The sequence below is a fragment of the Oryzias latipes genome, chromosome 22, assembly GCF_002234675.1.
Source record: "Oryzias latipes chromosome 22, ASM223467v1".
NCBI classification, from domain to species: Eukaryota; Metazoa; Chordata; class Actinopteri; order Beloniformes; family Adrianichthyidae; genus Oryzias; species Oryzias latipes.
In genome coordinates, this window is record NC_019880.2 from 4,426,399 (window position 1) to 4,445,762 (window position 19,364).

At 40.3% G+C, this 19,364-nt stretch overlaps 1 protein-coding gene across 4 annotated transcripts; it reads left to right on the plus strand.

Annotated features, from left to right (window-relative positions):
- Nucleotides 1–992: 992 nt before the first annotated feature.
- On the plus strand, nucleotides 993–18,572 carry LOC105356955 (ankyrin repeat domain-containing protein 6-like). 4 transcript variants are annotated; one of them, XM_023951787.1, is made up of 18 exons: nucleotides 994–1,110; nucleotides 4,237–4,453; nucleotides 4,715–4,785; nucleotides 6,321–6,381; nucleotides 9,776–9,883; nucleotides 9,954–10,052; nucleotides 10,165–10,263; nucleotides 11,365–11,463; nucleotides 11,549–11,626; nucleotides 12,356–12,439; nucleotides 12,522–12,587; nucleotides 13,917–14,069; nucleotides 14,137–14,289; nucleotides 14,360–14,473; nucleotides 14,580–14,841; nucleotides 14,933–15,162; nucleotides 16,148–16,322; nucleotides 16,395–18,572. In XM_023951787.1, exons 4-18 carry the CDS (start codon nucleotides 6,361–6,363, stop codon nucleotides 16,436–16,438), a joined length of 1,785 nt encoding a protein of 594 aa, XP_023807555.1. In that variant the 5' UTR covers nucleotides 994–1,110; nucleotides 4,237–4,453; nucleotides 4,715–4,785; nucleotides 6,321–6,360; the 3' UTR covers nucleotides 16,439–18,572. The 4 variants fall into 4 exon arrangements, with proteins under 4 accessions (XP_023807552.1, XP_023807554.1, XP_023807555.1 ...); XM_023951784.1 differs by having other exon boundaries at nucleotides 993–1,110; nucleotides 16,148–18,572; XM_023951786.1 differs by having other exon boundaries at nucleotides 993–1,110; nucleotides 9,779–9,883; nucleotides 16,148–18,572.
- The last annotated feature ends 792 nt before the right edge of the window (nucleotides 18,573–19,364 follow it).

Sequence of the window (19,364 nt, forward strand, 5' to 3'; positions counted from 1 at the left end):
TCCACATGGAGTAATATCTGTGTGAGCACTCTGAGGTGAGCTGAGTGCAGAGCTCATTTCGAGCTAGAAATCCCAGATGTGGGCACGCTCAGGCAGCACAGCAGGATTAGAACTCTTCATCAAATTGTCTTATGTAACACACTGTAATGCAGACAGCAGTGGCAGTTATGCAATCCATCGTTGACCTGGAAAGGAAGAGGGGATCCTGCACGTGTGCGCTCACACACACAATCGAGTGCATGAAAACAATAAAGAAACAAATCTTCTAAGTCAAATGACAGCAGAGTAAAGCTAAATTCCAGTCTTTATTGTGTGATTTTGAGCAGAGATTATTTCAGTTGGTGCATCATCTAATCGTGGGCTGTAAAGTCATCAAAGATGAGTTGACTTGGACGAGTCTGAAAAAAGTAGCTTTTCTTTTTTTTTTTAAAGAGAAACATTTATTTCGGTTACGTTAAACACACAAACTTAAAACATCAACATAAACATTGACACTAAACAATGTCAACATAAACATTGAACAAAATTAACCGAAAAAGGTGTCGGGTGAAGCCAAGGCTTATTTCCGGTGACCCTGATTATAAACATCTACCTACAAATTGATAGAACCTTTAAAAAAAAACAAAAAAAGAAAAGGAAAAACCAAACAAAAACACTTCTCAAAATTACCTCACAACCGCAAGAACAGCTCTCAGTCAAGACGATATTTTTGATGCGTTTTAAATTTACACATTTTCTTAAAGTGATACATGGAAGTTTAGGGAAATGTATATATTTTGGCTGCTTTAACTGCATAGAAACTAAAAGGACTGAAGGGGAAGGTCAAGGTTGGCCAGCACAACTACTCCTCACTCAGGTAAAGACAGCTGCCAGGCTTTCAGAAAAGTTAAGCAAGGATTTATCATGAAAAGCGGTCTTTTATGCCATAAATGTTTAAAAACGGTTGAGATCATCTGTGATCAATTGTTTAAAAAAAAAAAGGCGGGGGCACTGACTCAATTTTTTCCTTCAACCTGGAAGTAGTTGATGACCTTGACTGGAGATGGGTTGAAGGCATACCTAGTCTGCAACAAGACGTCAACGGCTGAAACCTCTGGATTGGTAAACTGGGTAAGTAAGTCTTCTATTTTGAAAAGAAAGATTACAGCTTAGTGGTACTTGTAGTAGAGTGTTGGACCTCAAATTGGGAGGATATGGGTTTGAATTCACAGTCTATTCATGCCAAAGACTCAAAAAGTGAGGAGAGGTGTTGTTCAATCAAAAAAAGAGCTGCTCTGCCAGGGAGTCGGTCAAGTGCATAAAACAAATTCAGTCACACTTGGTTGTGCTTCCGTCCATCTATTTTCCAAACCTGCTCAGTCACTTTTGGGGTCACTAGGTTGCTGGAGCCTATCCCAGGTACTGTTGGGTGAAGGTGGGCTACGTCCTGAATGGTTCACCAGTCCATTGCAGCGCAACACAGCCACACACGCTCACATATACACCAAGGCACAAGATGGATTCACCAATAGACCTACGGTGCAAATTTTTGAGGGGAGAAAACTCACTTATCCAAGGGGAGGAAATGCACACACACACACACAAACACACACACACTTGCATACAATATATGTGACAATAAAAAAGTTAATTTTTACATGATATGTTCCAACAACTGGGGAAATAATTCTACCTGATAAAGCATTTTCCAAAGGTACTGGAAAAGATTATCAACAATAATCAAACCTCATTTTCAGGAGGAACAATGTGGATTCTGTTCCATGGAACACTGGATCTGTTACCTGTCCTAACCAAGATCCTTGAAGGATCGTGGGAGTTTGTACATCTGTTTAACATATGTTTTACAGTCATTTTGAAGGTATTTAACTATATCTCGGTATCTTAGGATTTTTTATGTTGATATTCTGGGAGTTCAGCTTGGTAGTGGGGTCATTGTAATGCCCCTTTCAACAGTCCAGGACTAGCATGGCTAGCAGGAAGTCAGAATCATCTCAGGTTGGATTTAGCCAGAATTGCCCTTTGTAACCAGAATAGTTCAGAACTGTCATGAATGGAATTGGCAGATGCAGCCAAATTGTTTAGAAGCTCAGAATTCCACTTGAGCTGTTTGCAGATGATGTGGTCATATTCTTCAGCTTCAGCTGGAGGCGTTTGTAGCTTAGCATAAAGGTAAGATTTTGCACCTCCAAGTTTGAGACTAAAGTTCCAAGCCAGAGCAAGGATAAAAACAGGTAATGTTGTTCATTTTGAAAATTGATTAGTTTTGATGATGGCTTCCAGAAAATTCTTCATTTTTTCAATTGAAAAAAAGGAAAAAAAAGATTAACCTTTTGTTAACCAATTTGTTGTCTTGATCAAATACATTTTCCCAGCCTGAGTTGGGAGTTTACACTGTCATGTTTTAGTTCCTAACAATGAGGCTGTGATTGTTATGTAAAGACTCATGAGGCTCAGGAAAAAAACAATTATATTTAATGGTTTTCTATACTTCAGCTGCAATCTTTAAAATCTTTTCCACAAAACCCTTTAAGCTGAAGACGACTTCTTCTTAAACTCCAGACCTTTTTGTCTCATTATGTAACAAATCTTATTGTCTGACTGACTAAGACGTCCTTGTCACTATTGTCGTTCTGACCCTATGCAGACGTTATGAAAGACTCAGCTGGTGCAGTGTTAACTTTTCAGACAGCCTCCTCCTCTATTTCATTTTTTTTAACGTAACTGTTGTAGGAGCTTCTAGTGATATTGCATATACGTCTATCAGACCACAAAACTGTTTTCCCCAAAAAGGTTAAGTTACTTAAATGGAAGTACAGCATCGACAAATAACAGAAGTCTTCAATCAAAACTCACTGCTTTGGGTCAATTTTGAATTTTAATTTTATTTAGTAACTACCATAACAACATTGAATTATTTGAAATGATCATCTCTTGATTTTTCTCCTGGGTTTGGAGCAATCAGATAAAACTTGAGTGGTTCACTTGGGTGCTTCCAAATGACGTGAATCCCACTGATCTTCCTGTTTGTGCTTTTAAATATATTGTCTTTATTTATGTCTATTGAAATTCTTACATAAAAAATATGTGCATTGTTTCCAATTCTTCTGTATTTTGTGTATATTCAGGGTCCTTTTGTTGCAATTTTTTTTCTTTTAAAGTGAAGGCTTTGCTGTAGATTTTTTTTTATTTCACCTTAATTTAAAAGTCCCACTCTAATTAAGATGGTGTTTTTAGTGTTTTTAACACGTTCTTGTGGGATTTTACTCGTGACGGAGGACATATATTAAGGAAAATTAGGTTTTCTATTTCACAGCTCATAGCTTTGACATAGGAGCAACAATCGGCAGACCACAAGCTCCTTTTACCACTCCATTCGGATGCATCCACTTGCAGATTTACGCTCCTCCAACAGTCCTTTTGTAGAAATTCACCTCTCACAAGTAAGAGATGAATTTCTAATGAACTACTGCCGCTCTGCAGAAACCATGTCCCAGAAAACGACACAGGTTTTTTTTGATTTTGCCTAGAAACAGCATCATCCTAATTACAAGACAACTGGAAACACTTTGAAAATAGATCAAAAGAGGATCGGAGTGGTGCTTTAAAAAAACAAAAGTCCAAAATAGGGCAAACATTTTTTGGATCATCATTTTCAGTCCCAAATCCTTTAAAGCAAAGATCAAATCTGGCAACAGCACAAACCCCTTCAACTGTCTTCTCAAAACCCCATGAATCACCACTGAGTCACAAATGGTTTACCTTTCTGGTTGAAATAATTTTGTTTCCATGTGTTTTGAAGTGAATTTGCTGCACTTAAAAAAGTACCTGCTGTGACTAAGCTTTCCATGCAGACATCTATATACCAGCAGTATTTCTGAGTTTTTCTGTCTGAAGTTGCAATCATCACTGACATGCCAGCTGTTGATGATGAAAAGGAATTATCTTTTAATAAGATCAGAGCTTCACATCTGTGTTCATATCATGATAACCCCCACCACCACTTTTGTTCCTCGTTTAGCCCTGTTATGTTTAATGCTTCAGATTGGATCTGTAATACGCTGAAACAAAGTTTAGCACAGATTTCATACAAATATCAATCCCAACATTTTACGGGATACATTTGAGAGGAACTCAATCACGACCTGAGTTGTTTTTGCAGCTCTATCATTTTGCTATCTGAATGTTTCTTGAGCTTGACAGGTATTAAATTCTGCCTTCCTCACATCTCCTCTGCAGTCTGCATTTACTGATGGAGGCTTACATGAGCTCCCGCCCTCTGAGCTGATGCTTCACCACATCTGGCATCCTCCCTGCCCATCTTCAATCGCCGAGCGACCCGCCTGCTGCTGCGGCATCTTCTGACACACAAACGCTGGTTTTAAAGGCTTGCTGGACTTCAACCAAGAGCACCTTTTGGCTGCAGAAAGTTCCCCCAGGCTCCGTGGAGGTTCAGGTAAAAGACATTCCTCTGAGTTGTTTTAGACTCAGCTTCACCTGGTATTTTTTTTTAATAAAGAGGTCACTGGCAGAAACACTGGGGCCTTTAAATGTACTTTAGTTTCCTTTTGTAATACTTTTGTATCCTGACTGTTAAACTTTTCAAGTCAAACAGACCAATAATTTTTAAATGTTAGGATTTTACAGTTTGTCATAGAAAAACTGTCATCACGTGTTTCAAGAAATTGAAATTAGACTGATGTTTTCTTCTTAACAGGTGGTATTTTACACATTTGGAGGTTGAAGAGGTTGGCAGTGGAACTGCATTCAAACGTCAAGTTGAAGAAGGTGAACCTACTCGCTGTAACTCGCTTTTACTCCTGACTTCTCAAAAAATGTGGCCTAAAAGGAGGCTACTTTCAAAAAGCAAAATTTCTTTTTTTTAGTAATGCAGCAAAGCTTTTCCAAAAGGAGGGTCTTACCCACATTTTCAGTCAGTTTCGTGGCACATCAAACTCAAAGAACTTGTGAAAATATTTTATGTTAAAGGGGGCAACTACACAAACACACATTTTAGGAGGAAATGTAGCTCAAATTCAAACCACCATTATCCCTTTAAGTCTCCTCTCTTTTATCTTTCTACAGAAAGATATAAACATTGCCCTCCTAAAAGTTACAGAAAACACATATTATAGTTTTGCAAATAAAATAGCTAATCTCATCTATTCACCTGTCACCATGGCAACTCTAGAGGTTTTTTTTTTTAAAATCTATTTTATTCTAAGCCCCCCAAAAAGTCCATCAAAGGATATAATCCCAATAAATTAATACCTGGATAATATTTACAAAGGCAAAGAGGTATTTAACATTGATTATTATAGACCTATCCCACTGTCATCTTAACCCTTGTGCTATCTTAGGCACTTTAACGTTGGGAGTTGGGTCATCTAGACCCACTAGACAGTGCACTGAACCTTTTTGTCTTTAATAAATTGTGATCTTCACTGGTGTCCATGGATTACATGAAATCTTTCCACCTTTATCCACCTTTGTCATGGTAGGGAGAACACGTCAATGTAAGGGTGGGGTCATCTAAGATAGCACAAGGGTTAAGGTTGAAATACATGAAAACCTTGGCATTGGTTTAACAACATGAGGGTTTTAAAATCTTACTGTTGTTTGGTTTCTTCTGTTAGGAATCAATCAATGGCTCCCATTTTGAGGCAAATGAAGAAAGGAAAAAATGTAATATAGCATTCAAGTTCACCTTTCAGTCATTTAAAGGGAGAAGAATAAATTAGAGGATAAAGGTTGAGCAAAAACCAATGATGTAGTTCTGTTTTTACACAGAAACCGAGCCTCAGTTTGAAGAAAAATGTCTGTAAACTGTGTGCTGTGCATTTGTTGCGTCTCTCCTAATAGGAAACAATATCCTCCACATTTGAGGAACCAGAATCAGACTTCAGCCTGGCTCTACACAGCCCCCCCCCCCCCCCCCCCCCCCCCCCCCCCCGGCCCACGCATCAGATCAAAATGAAATTGCACACATCAATCCGGAGTGCGTTAGAAAAAGCAGAAAACAGCAACACTCAGCGACAGCGAGAAGCAGCAGCACTGAGGGATTAGAGAGGACACAGCCCTGCATGTGCACATGCTTCATGTACATGACTGTTGTATCCACAATGTAGATTAAAGGCAGCCCCCCCCCCCCCCCCCCCCCAACCATGAAGCATAATCTGACCATCTGAGCTAATGCAGCCATCTTTTATCTCACATGCTGTCCCAGCAGCTTTTATGAGCCTGAACTTGGAGACACCACCAGTGTATATAGATTGTCTTACAGCATGAGCTGAGTGTTACTTTTACCCTTTTAATGCTACCAGGTGCCACCATTCTGCAGGAGAACCAGAGAGATCTTCTGAAATGGAAAACTTTGTCTGCAAGGTCAGTCCATCTGATTCACAGCACATTAAAATGATCCCCTTCAAAAGGCAATGTGTTGAAATAACCTGTTTGCAAAGATATGAGTGAAAAGAAGCATTAATCAAACATGTAAATGAAAGAAAAATCAAATAAACAAATGCCTTTCAATCCAAATGGAATAAAATCTTTGATTGAAGGTCGTTTTTTTTCTTTTTTAAAGCTTTTCTTAAGGTCTTCAAATGCAATATTAATTTTGAAATCCAGGTTATAAAGATACACAGAAACACCATAATTAAAAGCACACCCTGAATGTTATCGCCTCACGTTTGTGTCATGAAAAGGCTTTAGGAATGTGTCCATAGCTTTTCTTTAGGTTGACGCTTTAACTTCCTTCTGTTAGGCGTCTGTTTCTTTTTTTTTATCCTGTCTAGCAATTCAATTCAATTCAATTCAATTTTATTTGTATAGCCCAAATCCAAAACAACAGTCGTCTCGATGGGCTTCGTATCGGTAATTGAAAAAGTAAAACATAAAATCAAAAGGAACATGAATGCATAGAATTCAATAGGAAAATACAAAATTGAACTAACAAACTGACTAAACTAAACTGGACATCCCTGCCCTTAGACCCCCCTTCGTGGTAAGGAAAAACTCCTAAAAAAACGGATTCCGGAAAAAACGAAGAAAACTCAGGGGTGCCCACATGAAGGAGGGATCCTCCCCCAGGACGGACAGGCGATTTACCAGAACTCACAGAGAAGAATTAACTTATCTAACTCTACAACTGCAAATGAACACACCGTTTCCAGCTGAGTGCCTCTTGTGATGAACATGTTTTGCTTTTTTTTTTTTTGATTGTTAGTCTTCGTGTGTTAATATAAACTACTTGTGTAACAGATGTGAACTTTCATGAGTTTGAGCCACTCTGACAGGACGGGGGGGTAGGGTTAGGCGTCTATTCTAAAACCAAATAAAGCAGATAAAAAAGTCTTTGCTTCTTTCTACAGCTTTTTCAGAGAAATACTTTAGATGCTGACATCTTTTTTTAGTCCTCTAATTATCTGCATGGGTGTAGATTATAAAGACTTGCTTACTCCAAGTTTAGAACCGCTGCAGGATCTGCAAGTCTGCATCAGCAATGTTGGTTACAAGTAGGAGGTTTATAGTGAACTTATTTAAACAAACTTATTTTAAAATGACTTTTTATCAGTTATTAATTTTCCAGATATTCAAAAAAGGTGAAGGACTTACATCATTAACTTGTAGGGGCTGCAGATAATTGCTAATGGCTGAGATTTGTCTCTCAGCTTTAAAAAAAGGAACAAATTTCAACAATTTGTAGAGACCCATTATTCTAAAACACAAAGGTTAGGGCTTTTTCCCCCCGTACATTATTTTAAAACAATGTTGTTACTTATCCTATATTAACAGGTTTGTTTGTAAAACATTTAAAATACGTTTAAATGTGTTGAACATGAATGACAAACGAACAATCGGAATCTGATTTTTTCACCTGTGTGTTTCTATTCCAAAATGTGAGGAAAAATTACATATTTGATCAAATTGACATAACAATGTGTGTCCTGCATCCACTGACTGTATATGAGAACTGGACATAGTGAGTGTGACATCACCGATAGAACTGGTTCCATTGGAAATTAAGTCAATTCAGTTGCCATGTTTTGGCGGTATGGATGGCGCCATGTTGGAGCCCGAAAGCAACGATTGGTCCAAAGTCTGTCAAACAGGCTCTGATTGGCCGGTTTACAACTTGAATAACTTGTACAGAACAAAAAAATATATAATGGAAATAAACTAGGATTAACAAGAACATGTTAAAAAATTAAATCTCAACCTTATTTTAAGAGAGCTTTTACTGTTACAGAACACCTCAAAGTGCCTTAGATTAAATAAAAACATCATAGTGAAATTAGTTGTCTTAATAAAAGCCCCTCAGCACACATACATATGTAAAGAAAACAGGGGAAAACAGTCCAGAAAATCTAAAACACAAGGAAATTTGAAAACTACTTAAAAGCTGAGCAAAAAAGATTCGTTTAAAGTTCGTCCTCCTTCGTCCCAGTTTTCCTTAGTTTGTTTAGTTTAGTTTAGTTTAGTTTAGCAATCAGCTATTGTATTTTATATATGTTATGTTATGTATGTTATGTTTTTTACAATTATCGGTAAGCCTGTTGAGACAACTGTCTTGTGATATTAGGCTATATAAATAAAATGAAATTGAATTGAATTGAAAAAACCCCACAGTGGATGAAGCCCTCACATCCTCAGGCAGACCTTTCCACAGGCGAGGAGGCCTGTAGAAGCAAGAATAATTATTCAGAAAAATATGACTGAGTAAAGGCCCGTACACACCGGGACGAATTTCGCGCGCGATTTTCGCCGACGTTTAACGCCTCGTGACTAAACAAAGGGCACCAATGAGAGTGTGCACACCGACGCGAAAAAACGGCACGCGTCAAAGCGTCAAAAAAAAAAACACGCCTCGGGTTCGTTTTTTTTTTTTTTGACGCTTCGCGTCGAAATCTATTCGACCAATGAGAACGGCGCTTTTGCACACATGTCTGGAGCCTCTGAAGTTACAGTACAACACAACTTGGGGGCGCTCAAACACAAAACTGCCTTGCTGAGCACACATACCAGCGAAGAAGATAGACGCCGAGCCGCGAAGAAATAATGACGGACATTCTAAAATATCCCCGAACCAAGCACCAGTTGCTCCAACTGGTGCTTGAAATATTCATGTTTTCTTTGTATGATTCTGACAAGCGCGTAAATACTTGCTCTCTTCTTCTGAGTGAAAAGCGACTTCAAGAAGCGTAAAGTTGCGCAGCGCCACCTTGTGTACAGGAGTATTTCTGTACATTAAGCGCCATCTAATGTCAGGGAATGAAATTGCATGTTCGCTCGGCTCATCGTCAGCAAAAATCGCCTGGGTGTGAACACAAAAAACGCTGGCGAAAAACGCTGGCGAATAACGCCTGGCGAATATTCATCCCGGTGTGTACGGGCCTTAACAGCTGTTTTATTCTTTAAGTCTGTGGGATTTTTTTTGGATTTTTTTTTTTGGAGCCAGTGGGGACTTCCTGTTTGGAACGCCAAGGAGGAGGGCCACTCAGTCCTGTTCTCATATACAGTCAAGACATGTGTCTCATGAATTACCCCAGTTTTTACATGCTCATCTGGATCTTTGGAAGGACCATGAAAAACTTTTCTTTTGTGGTTTTTCTTATCAAAAATCTCTCTAGTATTGTCAAATATTCTCTCAGAAGCTCACATTAGCCTTTACTGAAGGTAGCCGGTGGCTTTTAAATGTTTAAACATGTTTTATACCTGAAACATCTAAAGATCCTCAGATAATGAGCATTTGCCTGACCCTGTGTCTGCCTGTGTGCAGCAGGGTTCAGGTCTGCAGACGGCGCTTCACCGCGCCACCAAGGTGGGCAATGCTCAAGCCGTGGCCGCTCTCATTAATGGAGGCTGTGCTGTGGATCTGCAGGACAGGGTGAGCGCTCCCCCCAATCACTCGTACAGTTACTGTATAGAGCCTGGTGTGAGAGTAAAACTGTTTGAAGGACGGAAACACGGCACTCCACGAGGCATCCTGGCATGGATTCTCCCCCTGTGTCAAACAGCTCATCAAGGCCGGAGCTGATGTGAAAGTGAGGAACAAGGTCAGGCGGCTCTCCAAGAAAACATTCCACTGATTCCACAGCAGGATCACAACCAAACATGAGCTCAAACATGCTACTTGTTTAGAAGTGTTTGATTTTTTTTTTCATTCAGGTGGGGAACGTGGCACTTCACCTGGCATGTCTTAACGCACACACTCAGACAGCTCGCCTCCTGCTGCTTGGAGGATCTAGCCCAGACTCTCAAAACGCCGTGAGTCTGAGATCAAACCTCTCTGACTGAAGGCAAATCATCAAAAAGTGTTTCAGTGATGCTTCACTCACCTGCTGACCAAGTTAGGAACCAAACAAAGCTGCTTGATTGATAGCTTGATGTTTCTGCAAAACTTTATCTAAGTGAGAGAAAGTTTCCCAGTGGCTAGATGACAACACCTCTGCACAAACCGCACCTCTCTCAGTCGGCAGAAATCCTAGTTGTTTCTGGAATTTCCAAAAGTAGAATAGGAGCGAGAGCCTTCCACCATCACACTCCTCTCTTAAAGCAACGGACACACCAGGCATGGGGCGCGACTTCAAGAACCCTGCGTTTAGCACGTTCTTGAACGCACATTTAGCCCATGGTGTTCACACAGGACAAGCAGGAAAAGGCTTCTTCTTCTTTTTCTACTATCGACTGTCACGTTTGACAGTGACAAACATGGCGGGAAGTCCAAAATGCCCAAGCGGTGCAAATTTCACAAAACTGGCAACAGGAGTTTTCTTTCACAGCACAGTTCTATGAAAGACTTGGTGCCAGACATAAACTGCAATAACTAAATTCTCCATCCATACGTCACTACCAAATAGTCCTTGGTTGGTCAAAGTTCAGTTGGTTTAACTTGCAACATGCATTCAATGGCCACCCATTTTGTACATAGAGCCCAAAAACGGCCATAAAAACCTGCAAAGCTACATGTGAACACAACAGTTTTGAACGTGGAAACCCAAAACAAACATTTATATAGACTTTTACTTAGAATTTGCCTCATGAGCACGTGTTACCAGGGGTGGTGTGAACATAGCTTTGCTTTGCCTCATGAGTACTCCATGTTTGTCATCAAATCAAGCTTTGCTTTTTGATAAAACTCACAGTGAAAGTTGGCCTGGTTCACTCCATACCTTTAGATATTCCTTTAGATATTGCTTTAGATTGGTTGATCAAAAAAGACAAATGAAGGAAAGCAGCATTCTTAACCTGATAATGATCTGAAGTTCAAAAAGTGAGATTGCAGACGCAGAGTTGTTTGAAGGATGTGATGTAAGAGACGGTAACAAGCAATTTTGTGTGCATGTGTGTGTGTGTGTTTTATTGTAGAAAGGGGAAACGCCTCTTCATGTTGCTGCCGCTCTCAACCACAAGAAAACCGTCCAGATTTTGCTGGAGGCCGGTGCCGACAGAACAATCCAGAACCATGTGAGTGCCGCTCTGGATCCACAGAATTTTTAGTTTAAAATAAAAAAAAGGTTTGCTTTGATTGACTATAGCTGCTCTGCTCCAGGTGGGAAAAACAGCCCTAGACAAAGCCAGAAACAACCGGCATAAAGAGGTGGCTCTTCTTCTGACGGATGCCCCACAGGTTCCTGAAAAGAAACAAAGTCTTTCACTGTTTTCTGTTAACATGGTTACAATCCTGAGGGATCCTGGCCTACGAGGAGAGAAAAAACAGACTCATGAATCAGAAAATGTTTTTGGTTCTGTTGGTACCAAGTCACAGTTTCAGCCTGAAGCCTTAGTCACAACTACCCTTATGTGAGGACAAAGGGCTAAAAATGGGTAAACCTGTATGGGGCACGCAAGTGGGCTGTAGGAAATATCAAGGTTGTAGACTGCTCACTGAGCAATTAGAGTAAAAACATGACACACTTTTTCTTTTGTGATCATGCTGTGGATGACAGGTTAACATTTAAACATGGGTGATTACATACTTCACAATACACTTACCACACGCACAACAATGGTATGTTGCCTCTTTGTATGAGTCTCTGGGGAATTGCAAGATATACCTGCACTCTCCTTAAGATGCGGCTGCTCCTCTCTACGACCTTCCACTGGCCAAATACTAACAGCTCATAAATTAATCTCTAACATTAGCTTCAAGACTTCAAACAAATAGATGTGCATCCTGAAGTTCAGCTGTGTCTTAGCTTTGATTCACAAGAAGTAAAAATAGGAAAACTAAAGATGGAGTATATGTCTTTCTGAATGGCCAAGTGGCCATCGTGTTAAACTAGAAGCAAAGGTTGTCTGTATCCGAATGCAGCGCTGAAAACAGGAAACAATGTCATCATGTTGTTTCTACCTGTAGTCCGGCTGTCTGAGCAAAAAGAAACTCAAACTGAGACCTCAAAGTGGCCCATCTGTTTGCAGAGCAGAAACGCAACCAATCAAAGTAAGAAGACGAGATGTTCCTAAACAATGCTACCAGTTTTTCACTCCTTTTGTAAAAAGGTGCAGCCTTCATTTGATTCTAGGACAGAAGCTCTGCGGTAGAAGATTCGCCCAGCAGTGGATCGACTGACTCCAAGACAGACGTACAGGTAAATATTCACCATCAACAGAACCTTAGAGCAACCTCCGGTCTCTGAGAACCACCTTTCAATTTGATCTTTTAGGGTGATTTTAACATCTACCCAGGGACTGCAGATGAAAAATAGCCCTTTGGATAACTCTGTCATATTGACAGAAATGTGTATTAATATGCGTTGTCCCTATATTGAAAAAATAAATAAATAATAAAAAGGTTATGTGACAGACCAGCGGCTGTGCAACAAAAAAATTCACTTGTGCTTCTTAGCTCTTGGAACAGCTGTCTGTCATTATTAAACCCTTCAAATGGTTGAACCTGTAATGTTGCATCAATAATCAATCATTGCAAGTTACCTCTGTGTCTGCTGACAGTTTCCTGAACATAGATGTGCAGGTTTTCTATAACCATGTGATGCTTTTGTTCCTTCAAGAACAGAACAATGTTGACATCATATTTGGTTTCATGAGGATAGATTAATAAAAATAAAAATAAACTTTACCCCAAATAATTCTTTTAAAAACCCGCTCAGATCATCTTCGGAGCTATTTTTCAAAACGCAGTTCTTGCTGAATAGTTTATTAAGGACACCTATTATAAAGCGTTACCATATATTTTTTTTTGGACACAGTTTATGCAAAGCAACAGTAGATCCTTAGAAATCTACCTCAGAGTGGGCAGGACTGTTAATGTGGAAGTAAGCCTCCGCTCATTTCCCATCATTTACACACACTCCCAGTAAGCTTACAGCCCCACACACCATCGAATCAAATGTTACAGGTGCATCGAAAATGGCAAGCAATGTATGAGCTATCCAGTCTTACAGTTTTGAACCAGATTCCAGCTCAGAAGACAAAAACAAATACATGTATGTATCTATTTGTCTGCCAGTGGTTTGGTATTGTACAAATACATCTACCACTTATGTTTGTTTAAAATATGACAACCAATCTAAATTTTGCTACAGAGTGCTGCACTGAACAAAGTGACAAGTAAATTGCTGTTTAATCAGGGATCCAGAGGGTTGTCGCCTGTTTCACACCTGGAACATTCCATTAACATCCCAGAGGCTGCTGTGCTTTTTCATTTCTGATCCCAACAGACAGCAGAGAGCAGTTAAGAGTCTTCAGAATGATTCTCAGTTTTCCCATGAAACTCCTGGCTGAATGCAAACTTGTTCTAGACAAATATTTTCCCGAAATAGCCCATTTAGTTTTAATAAGTAGCTGTGAAAAAAGTTAGGATTTGTTTTTGTTTTTTTGTCCTTCTAGGTAAAATATATTTCATGGATTTCAAGTGAAATTTATTTTTACTAATACAGTTTCTTGCGTCATATCTGTAGGCTGTAAAAGAAAACGACTCACCTGAATATCGGCGCTCTGCCCAAGGCCAGAGAGATGCCCTCAGTGATGAAGAAGATGCTGGTTCTGCTCCGATAGGAAGAGCCTTCCAGCTGTATACGCTGTACAGAGACAAAGATGGCAGGATCCAGCAGGTGGGTTTAGCTTGGGGCAGCGTGGTCGTGTTTACCGTGGATGTTTGCTGAGGGGTTGTTTCTAAAGGCTCCAGCCAGCAAGTGTCAGTGCGGGCCGCAGCTGAAGAAGCTGGAGGAGCAGCTGAAAGCCACACAGGAGGAGACCAGACTGAGGATCCTGAAGGTGCAGGAGCAGGTCACCAGACGGCTGGACAGGATGGAGCGCAAAAGCAGACACCAGGTCAGTCTGTGGCTCGCAGAGATGTTTTGGCAAAGATTCAGACTGAGTCACAACATTCCTCTCTGAGCAGTTGAAAGTGTTGGACGCGATAAACCAGGACAGAGCAGCTGCAGAGAGGAACAGCTTGATGTCCAGGATGGAGCAGAGTGCAGCGAAGATCCGAGCTGAGGCCAGAATGGCTCAGGTATGAAAACACCTGAGCCAGGAAAGAAAATGAAGATCTGTTTTAGCTGTTCTTGAGGAAGACTCTCCATTGTAAAACGGGTGACAGCTCAGGGTTGGTCTCACAGGCAACAGTGAGGCAGGAGCTGAGGAGGTGGTGTTTCTCCTGGGTGGAGGGGGTCCCAGCTGAAGGCCAGTATCAAAAACTGCTGCTTTCTCCATCGGTGGAACCATCTGAAGCAGACCTGGAGTCAGCCCCTCTGCTGTCTGGAGACAGCAGCCTGGTGCTGGAGACCCCCGTCAGCAGCCTGAACTCCAGATCTGCAGACAGCCACACAGAGGAAGCGGAGGGGGGGACGTACTTTGAGATGAAGGTGGACCGAGATTCAGGTTTGTCCCTAAACAGAACAAGTTAAATTTCAGTTGTTATTTCAGAGTTCAACTTTAAAAGGTTTTGACTTTCCATCCTGACTTATCATAGATGCTGAGCAGAACTCTGCACTCCCTTCTCCCGCTGAACACTCTTCTCACTTCCCACTGGACTCCTCTGACCCCTGCTGGCTGTCTGCAGAACTGCAGGACAGCATTGAGGGCAGGTCCAGTGTGAACAGCAGGGAGCGCCCTGACAGCTCCACAGTCCTGGAATTCTTCTCAAGCCGACCCCCTGAGCCCACGTTCAGCCAGGAGAGGAACAATCTGCACGCCATGGAGGTGAGATGAATGCCATACCTGCCTGTACGTCCACTTAACACTGATATATGAAGAATTCAGGCATTAAAAAGAGAAATTACACTCCCAGATAGACCAGAACTATGTGTAATTAATGTAAATGTGAAATATGTTTAACATTTACAAAATCCTCTGTAGGTATAGTTGAATAAATAAAAACATGATTAAAAAATCAGTGTGGCAGCTTGGAAGTAAGTTAGAATTTATGTCTTGCAAGTGAAAAGCAGCAGTCTGTAGATGGTTCTACTTGAACAAAAAGAAGTTGCATCAGTTTTCGTGGAACAAAGAATATAGGATAAGATTGACAAAAGCCAGAAGCACTGCTGACCAAAGACAGACAGTACAGCACCATACGCCAACAGAGACCGAGCAGAACTCAGGGGATCTGAAGAGCTGTCTTTACCAGATTGCAAAATGTTTCAGTGTCCCCTCCGACTACCTTGCAAAACAGCTTGGAGGTGTAATAACAGCAGTCACTTATGGTGTAAATGCACTTGAAAAAGGAAATTCTAAACACTTCTTTGTTTTTCTTGAACAGAAATCAGGTTTGCTGCTGCTGATATTGTTTATTTGCAGAGAAACTTTTCATTTTTCAGAAGGGTGAGGTACACCCTAAACAGGTTGTCAGTCTGTTGCAGGGACACACACTTAGCTACAGAGGCAATTTAGAAATACCAATTAATCTAAGAAGCATGTTTTCCCAGAGAAAAGCCATACATGCAAGAGGAGACCATCTAAACTCCACACAGAAATGTCACAACCAGTATCTGAACCAGGACTTTCTAAGAGTGAAGCAAGAGCGCTACTACTGTATTAACCCTTGCGCTATCTTAGATGACCCCACCCTTACATTGACGTGTTCTCCCTAGGTTCAGAACTCTGTCTAGTGGGTCTAGATGACCCAACTCCCAACGTTAAAGTGCCTAGGATAGCACAAGGGTTAAGCTAATTGATGGCATCGCTGCAGGTGACTCAGCGATTCTTTGATACCGTCTCGGCTCAGTTGGAGCTCTGGTGCCACAGAAAGATTCTGGAGGTGGAGCAGCAGGCGGAACTCAGAGCACAGGTAGACACGAAGGAACTGCTGCAGCAAATCAGTACACTGGAGGCGGAGCTAAAGAAGCTTAAGGCCAGCGAGAATGGTAAGAACTACAACATCGGCAAAGCCCCAGTATCTAAGCGTAACTGGTATTAAACAAGAAGATGTCTTTTAGATTCCAGTGGAGAACAAAAGAAGGAAATGGGTTCGACTGATTAAAGCAGCAGCAAGTCGTCTGTTTGGTTACGTTTCGTGACTTGGCACACACCGTGATGCAGGCGAGGTCTACAGAAGAAAATGCTTTCACTATTATTGTTAGTTGATGTTCCTAACATTTCCATTAAGACAAGACCACCATGTAAAATATAAATTACAGCTATTGATCCAAAGTCATGCTTCAGTGTGATGGGGTTATAGAGACATTTCTGCAGTGTTGAGATCACTCAGAGCCTTTATCTACAAACGAAGGGAGTTTGGAACAGGTGAAACTCTTTCCCAGATGGATCAACCAACCAAACGGACTCCATGAAAAGACTGAATTATTACGCTAGTCTAAAAATGGGAGAATAACAATGTAGTGATGTGCTCCAAATGACACCTGGACAGACAAATAGCAACAGTCAAACATGGTGACAGGAGTGTGATGGTGTGGACATGAAATGTACAATTTATGTTATTTGGCACAGACATCATCCATTTATGAGTTCAGACTCCAAACTAACAACAGAGAAAACACCAGCAGCTGTTTTGTAATTGAACTGCATGTCCAAAATATTTCTAATTAGTGTTTCAATCTTTTTTTACATTGTCTTCTTGTGAAAAAAGTGAGGGAAAATTTGTGAAAAAGAAGAAGTGAGTTAAAACTTAACTATCAGTCTTTAGACTAAATCTATACTTTAAATAGTAGTATTTTCCATTGGAAAAGGGATTATATTACAGAAGCCAAATTTGATTTTTTGTTTTTTTGTTTTTGCTTGTCAAACATCAAATTTTCCAGTTCTGCAAGTTTGTTGACAAATTGTGCTTGAGTTGGGCGTATCCTTTTGGTGAGTTCATCCAGTGGGCGGAGCTCTGATGAAGCTTCTGGTTGTGTAACCCAATGATCCTGGTGTGACATCTGGCTCTCGGCCTCAGCGACCAGTGGTTGCGCGGCAGCTTCTGAAGGGAAAATCAAATCAATGTTCCATCGATTGTGCGAGGGTGCGATGGAAATCTAATTAAAGCCCCGCAGGCACAGCTGGTTATTTCACGCAGCCGAGCAGAACAGCTCTAAAGTCCAGCCAATGGCATTTGGTGATTCTCTGACAGATGAACATGACCGCGTGCAAACACGAGCAGGTTCGCAAAGATAACATTTAAAGATAAAATTCAATCAGCTAAAACAGGGACAAATTCTATTCTATTCGATGCCAATCAATAAAACACTGACTGAACACTTACTGACTTCTTTATACTGAGTATATACAAGACAGGGGGCAATAAGGAGAACAAAAGGTCAGGAAGAAATCTCCAACAGAACCGGTACCTGGTAGGAAGCTCACCCAACTGAACCGGTTAGAGGATGAGGAGAGTGACAAAACTATGGAAGATATCAGCTAAGAGCAAAAAAATATATGACACTAGGATAAAAAAAAGTGGACGGTAAAACCCAGTGCATTGGATGTGGTACTGCACACTTGGGTTATGCCCGAATTCCCTACTAAGTGCATCAAAATTCCAAAGTCCAGTGCCCTGGAAATGTCTTAGAAGTTTCTAAAAAATGGATGCATTGATGTTCACTAGAATGGCGCATATAGACCACAATGCAATGTGTTTGAACAATCTGTCATTAAAGAAAATGTATTTTTTATGAATAATCCAAGTTTTCATCACCAGAACTCAGTGAATTTCTAAATAGTCTTCATGAAATGTTCATATTTATCATGGTGTATACTTCGCCAAAAAGTGGTGAGCATGTGCCCGAAGTGCGTTAAAATCCAGGGCACTGTATAGTTCCACACTTCATAGTCTTTTAGGGGTTGGAGAGTAGTGAGTAAATTTGGACTAGAGTAGCCAGTTTGTCATTGTTGTAGTTGCTAACTAATCCTATTTTCTCTTGCTTTTTGTCTTCAGAGCTGTTTCTCTCTACTGTCTGATGAGTCGTATTTTTGCAGTTTTTACCCGAGGTTTTTTTTTAAAACAGCAATGAAAATTTAGTTTGAAAGTCACTGAACACCTGCCAACTGAATCTTAACAGCTCAGACGTTTGCATTTTTTTCCTTTGTTTTTCGATATTTGTTTCTATGTTTTGTTGTGTGTAAAGTCAGATAATCTTTTTATTAAACTGACTTGGAGGAAGAATCTCACAAAAATACTGGATGACTCATGTTTATTACACAATTTCCGGTATGGAGCCCATTGAGATATTAATTGTTGTAAATTTTGGGCTATATAAATAAAGTTGAATTGAATTGTCTTTACAGTGTCTTTACATTAACACAATTTATATTAATATTGTTTCTTTAATATGTCTCGATGGTGAAATACAACTGTGAATGGGGATAGATCTCAAAGGGGTGAAAGAATTGTAGTAAAACAGTTGAGATTTGCTCCCGTATCAATATACCACAACTCTTTGGTTGAAATGTAAATGTGTTTCTATTACAGATAGGGTGAGATCTATATTTCCTTTTTTTTTACTCTGTAATTGTGGGATTTTTTGAGTAAAGCTTTGTATCATCAACACAGTAAGAGAATGCTTTGTTATATCTAAAAATCCTACCTTCCTAAAACATCTATTAACAGAAGAGTAGAGGTGCAAGTACGGTGTCCTGTGGGACTCCAGAAATAATTTTTGTGTGAACCATGAAGCATCTCTCTCTGCTCGTCTCAGATGTTTATCACATCTTCAGGTTAGCAAACATGTCATCTGTCCAAGACCTTGAAAAGCCAGGAGTGTCTTCACAGAGTTATAACTTCAAGTTAATCTTTCTGGATTAGTTCAGTTGTAGGTCCACAAATCAAACACATCCGAGCTTTATTTCAATGCCCTTCGGGGACCAGTACTGTTCAAACAAGTCATCAAATAAAATGCCAAATAATGGCTTGAAAACTGGAATTTGTCTGCTTTTTAGACTGTCAAAACTTTCTCTTGCCAAAGAGGCTC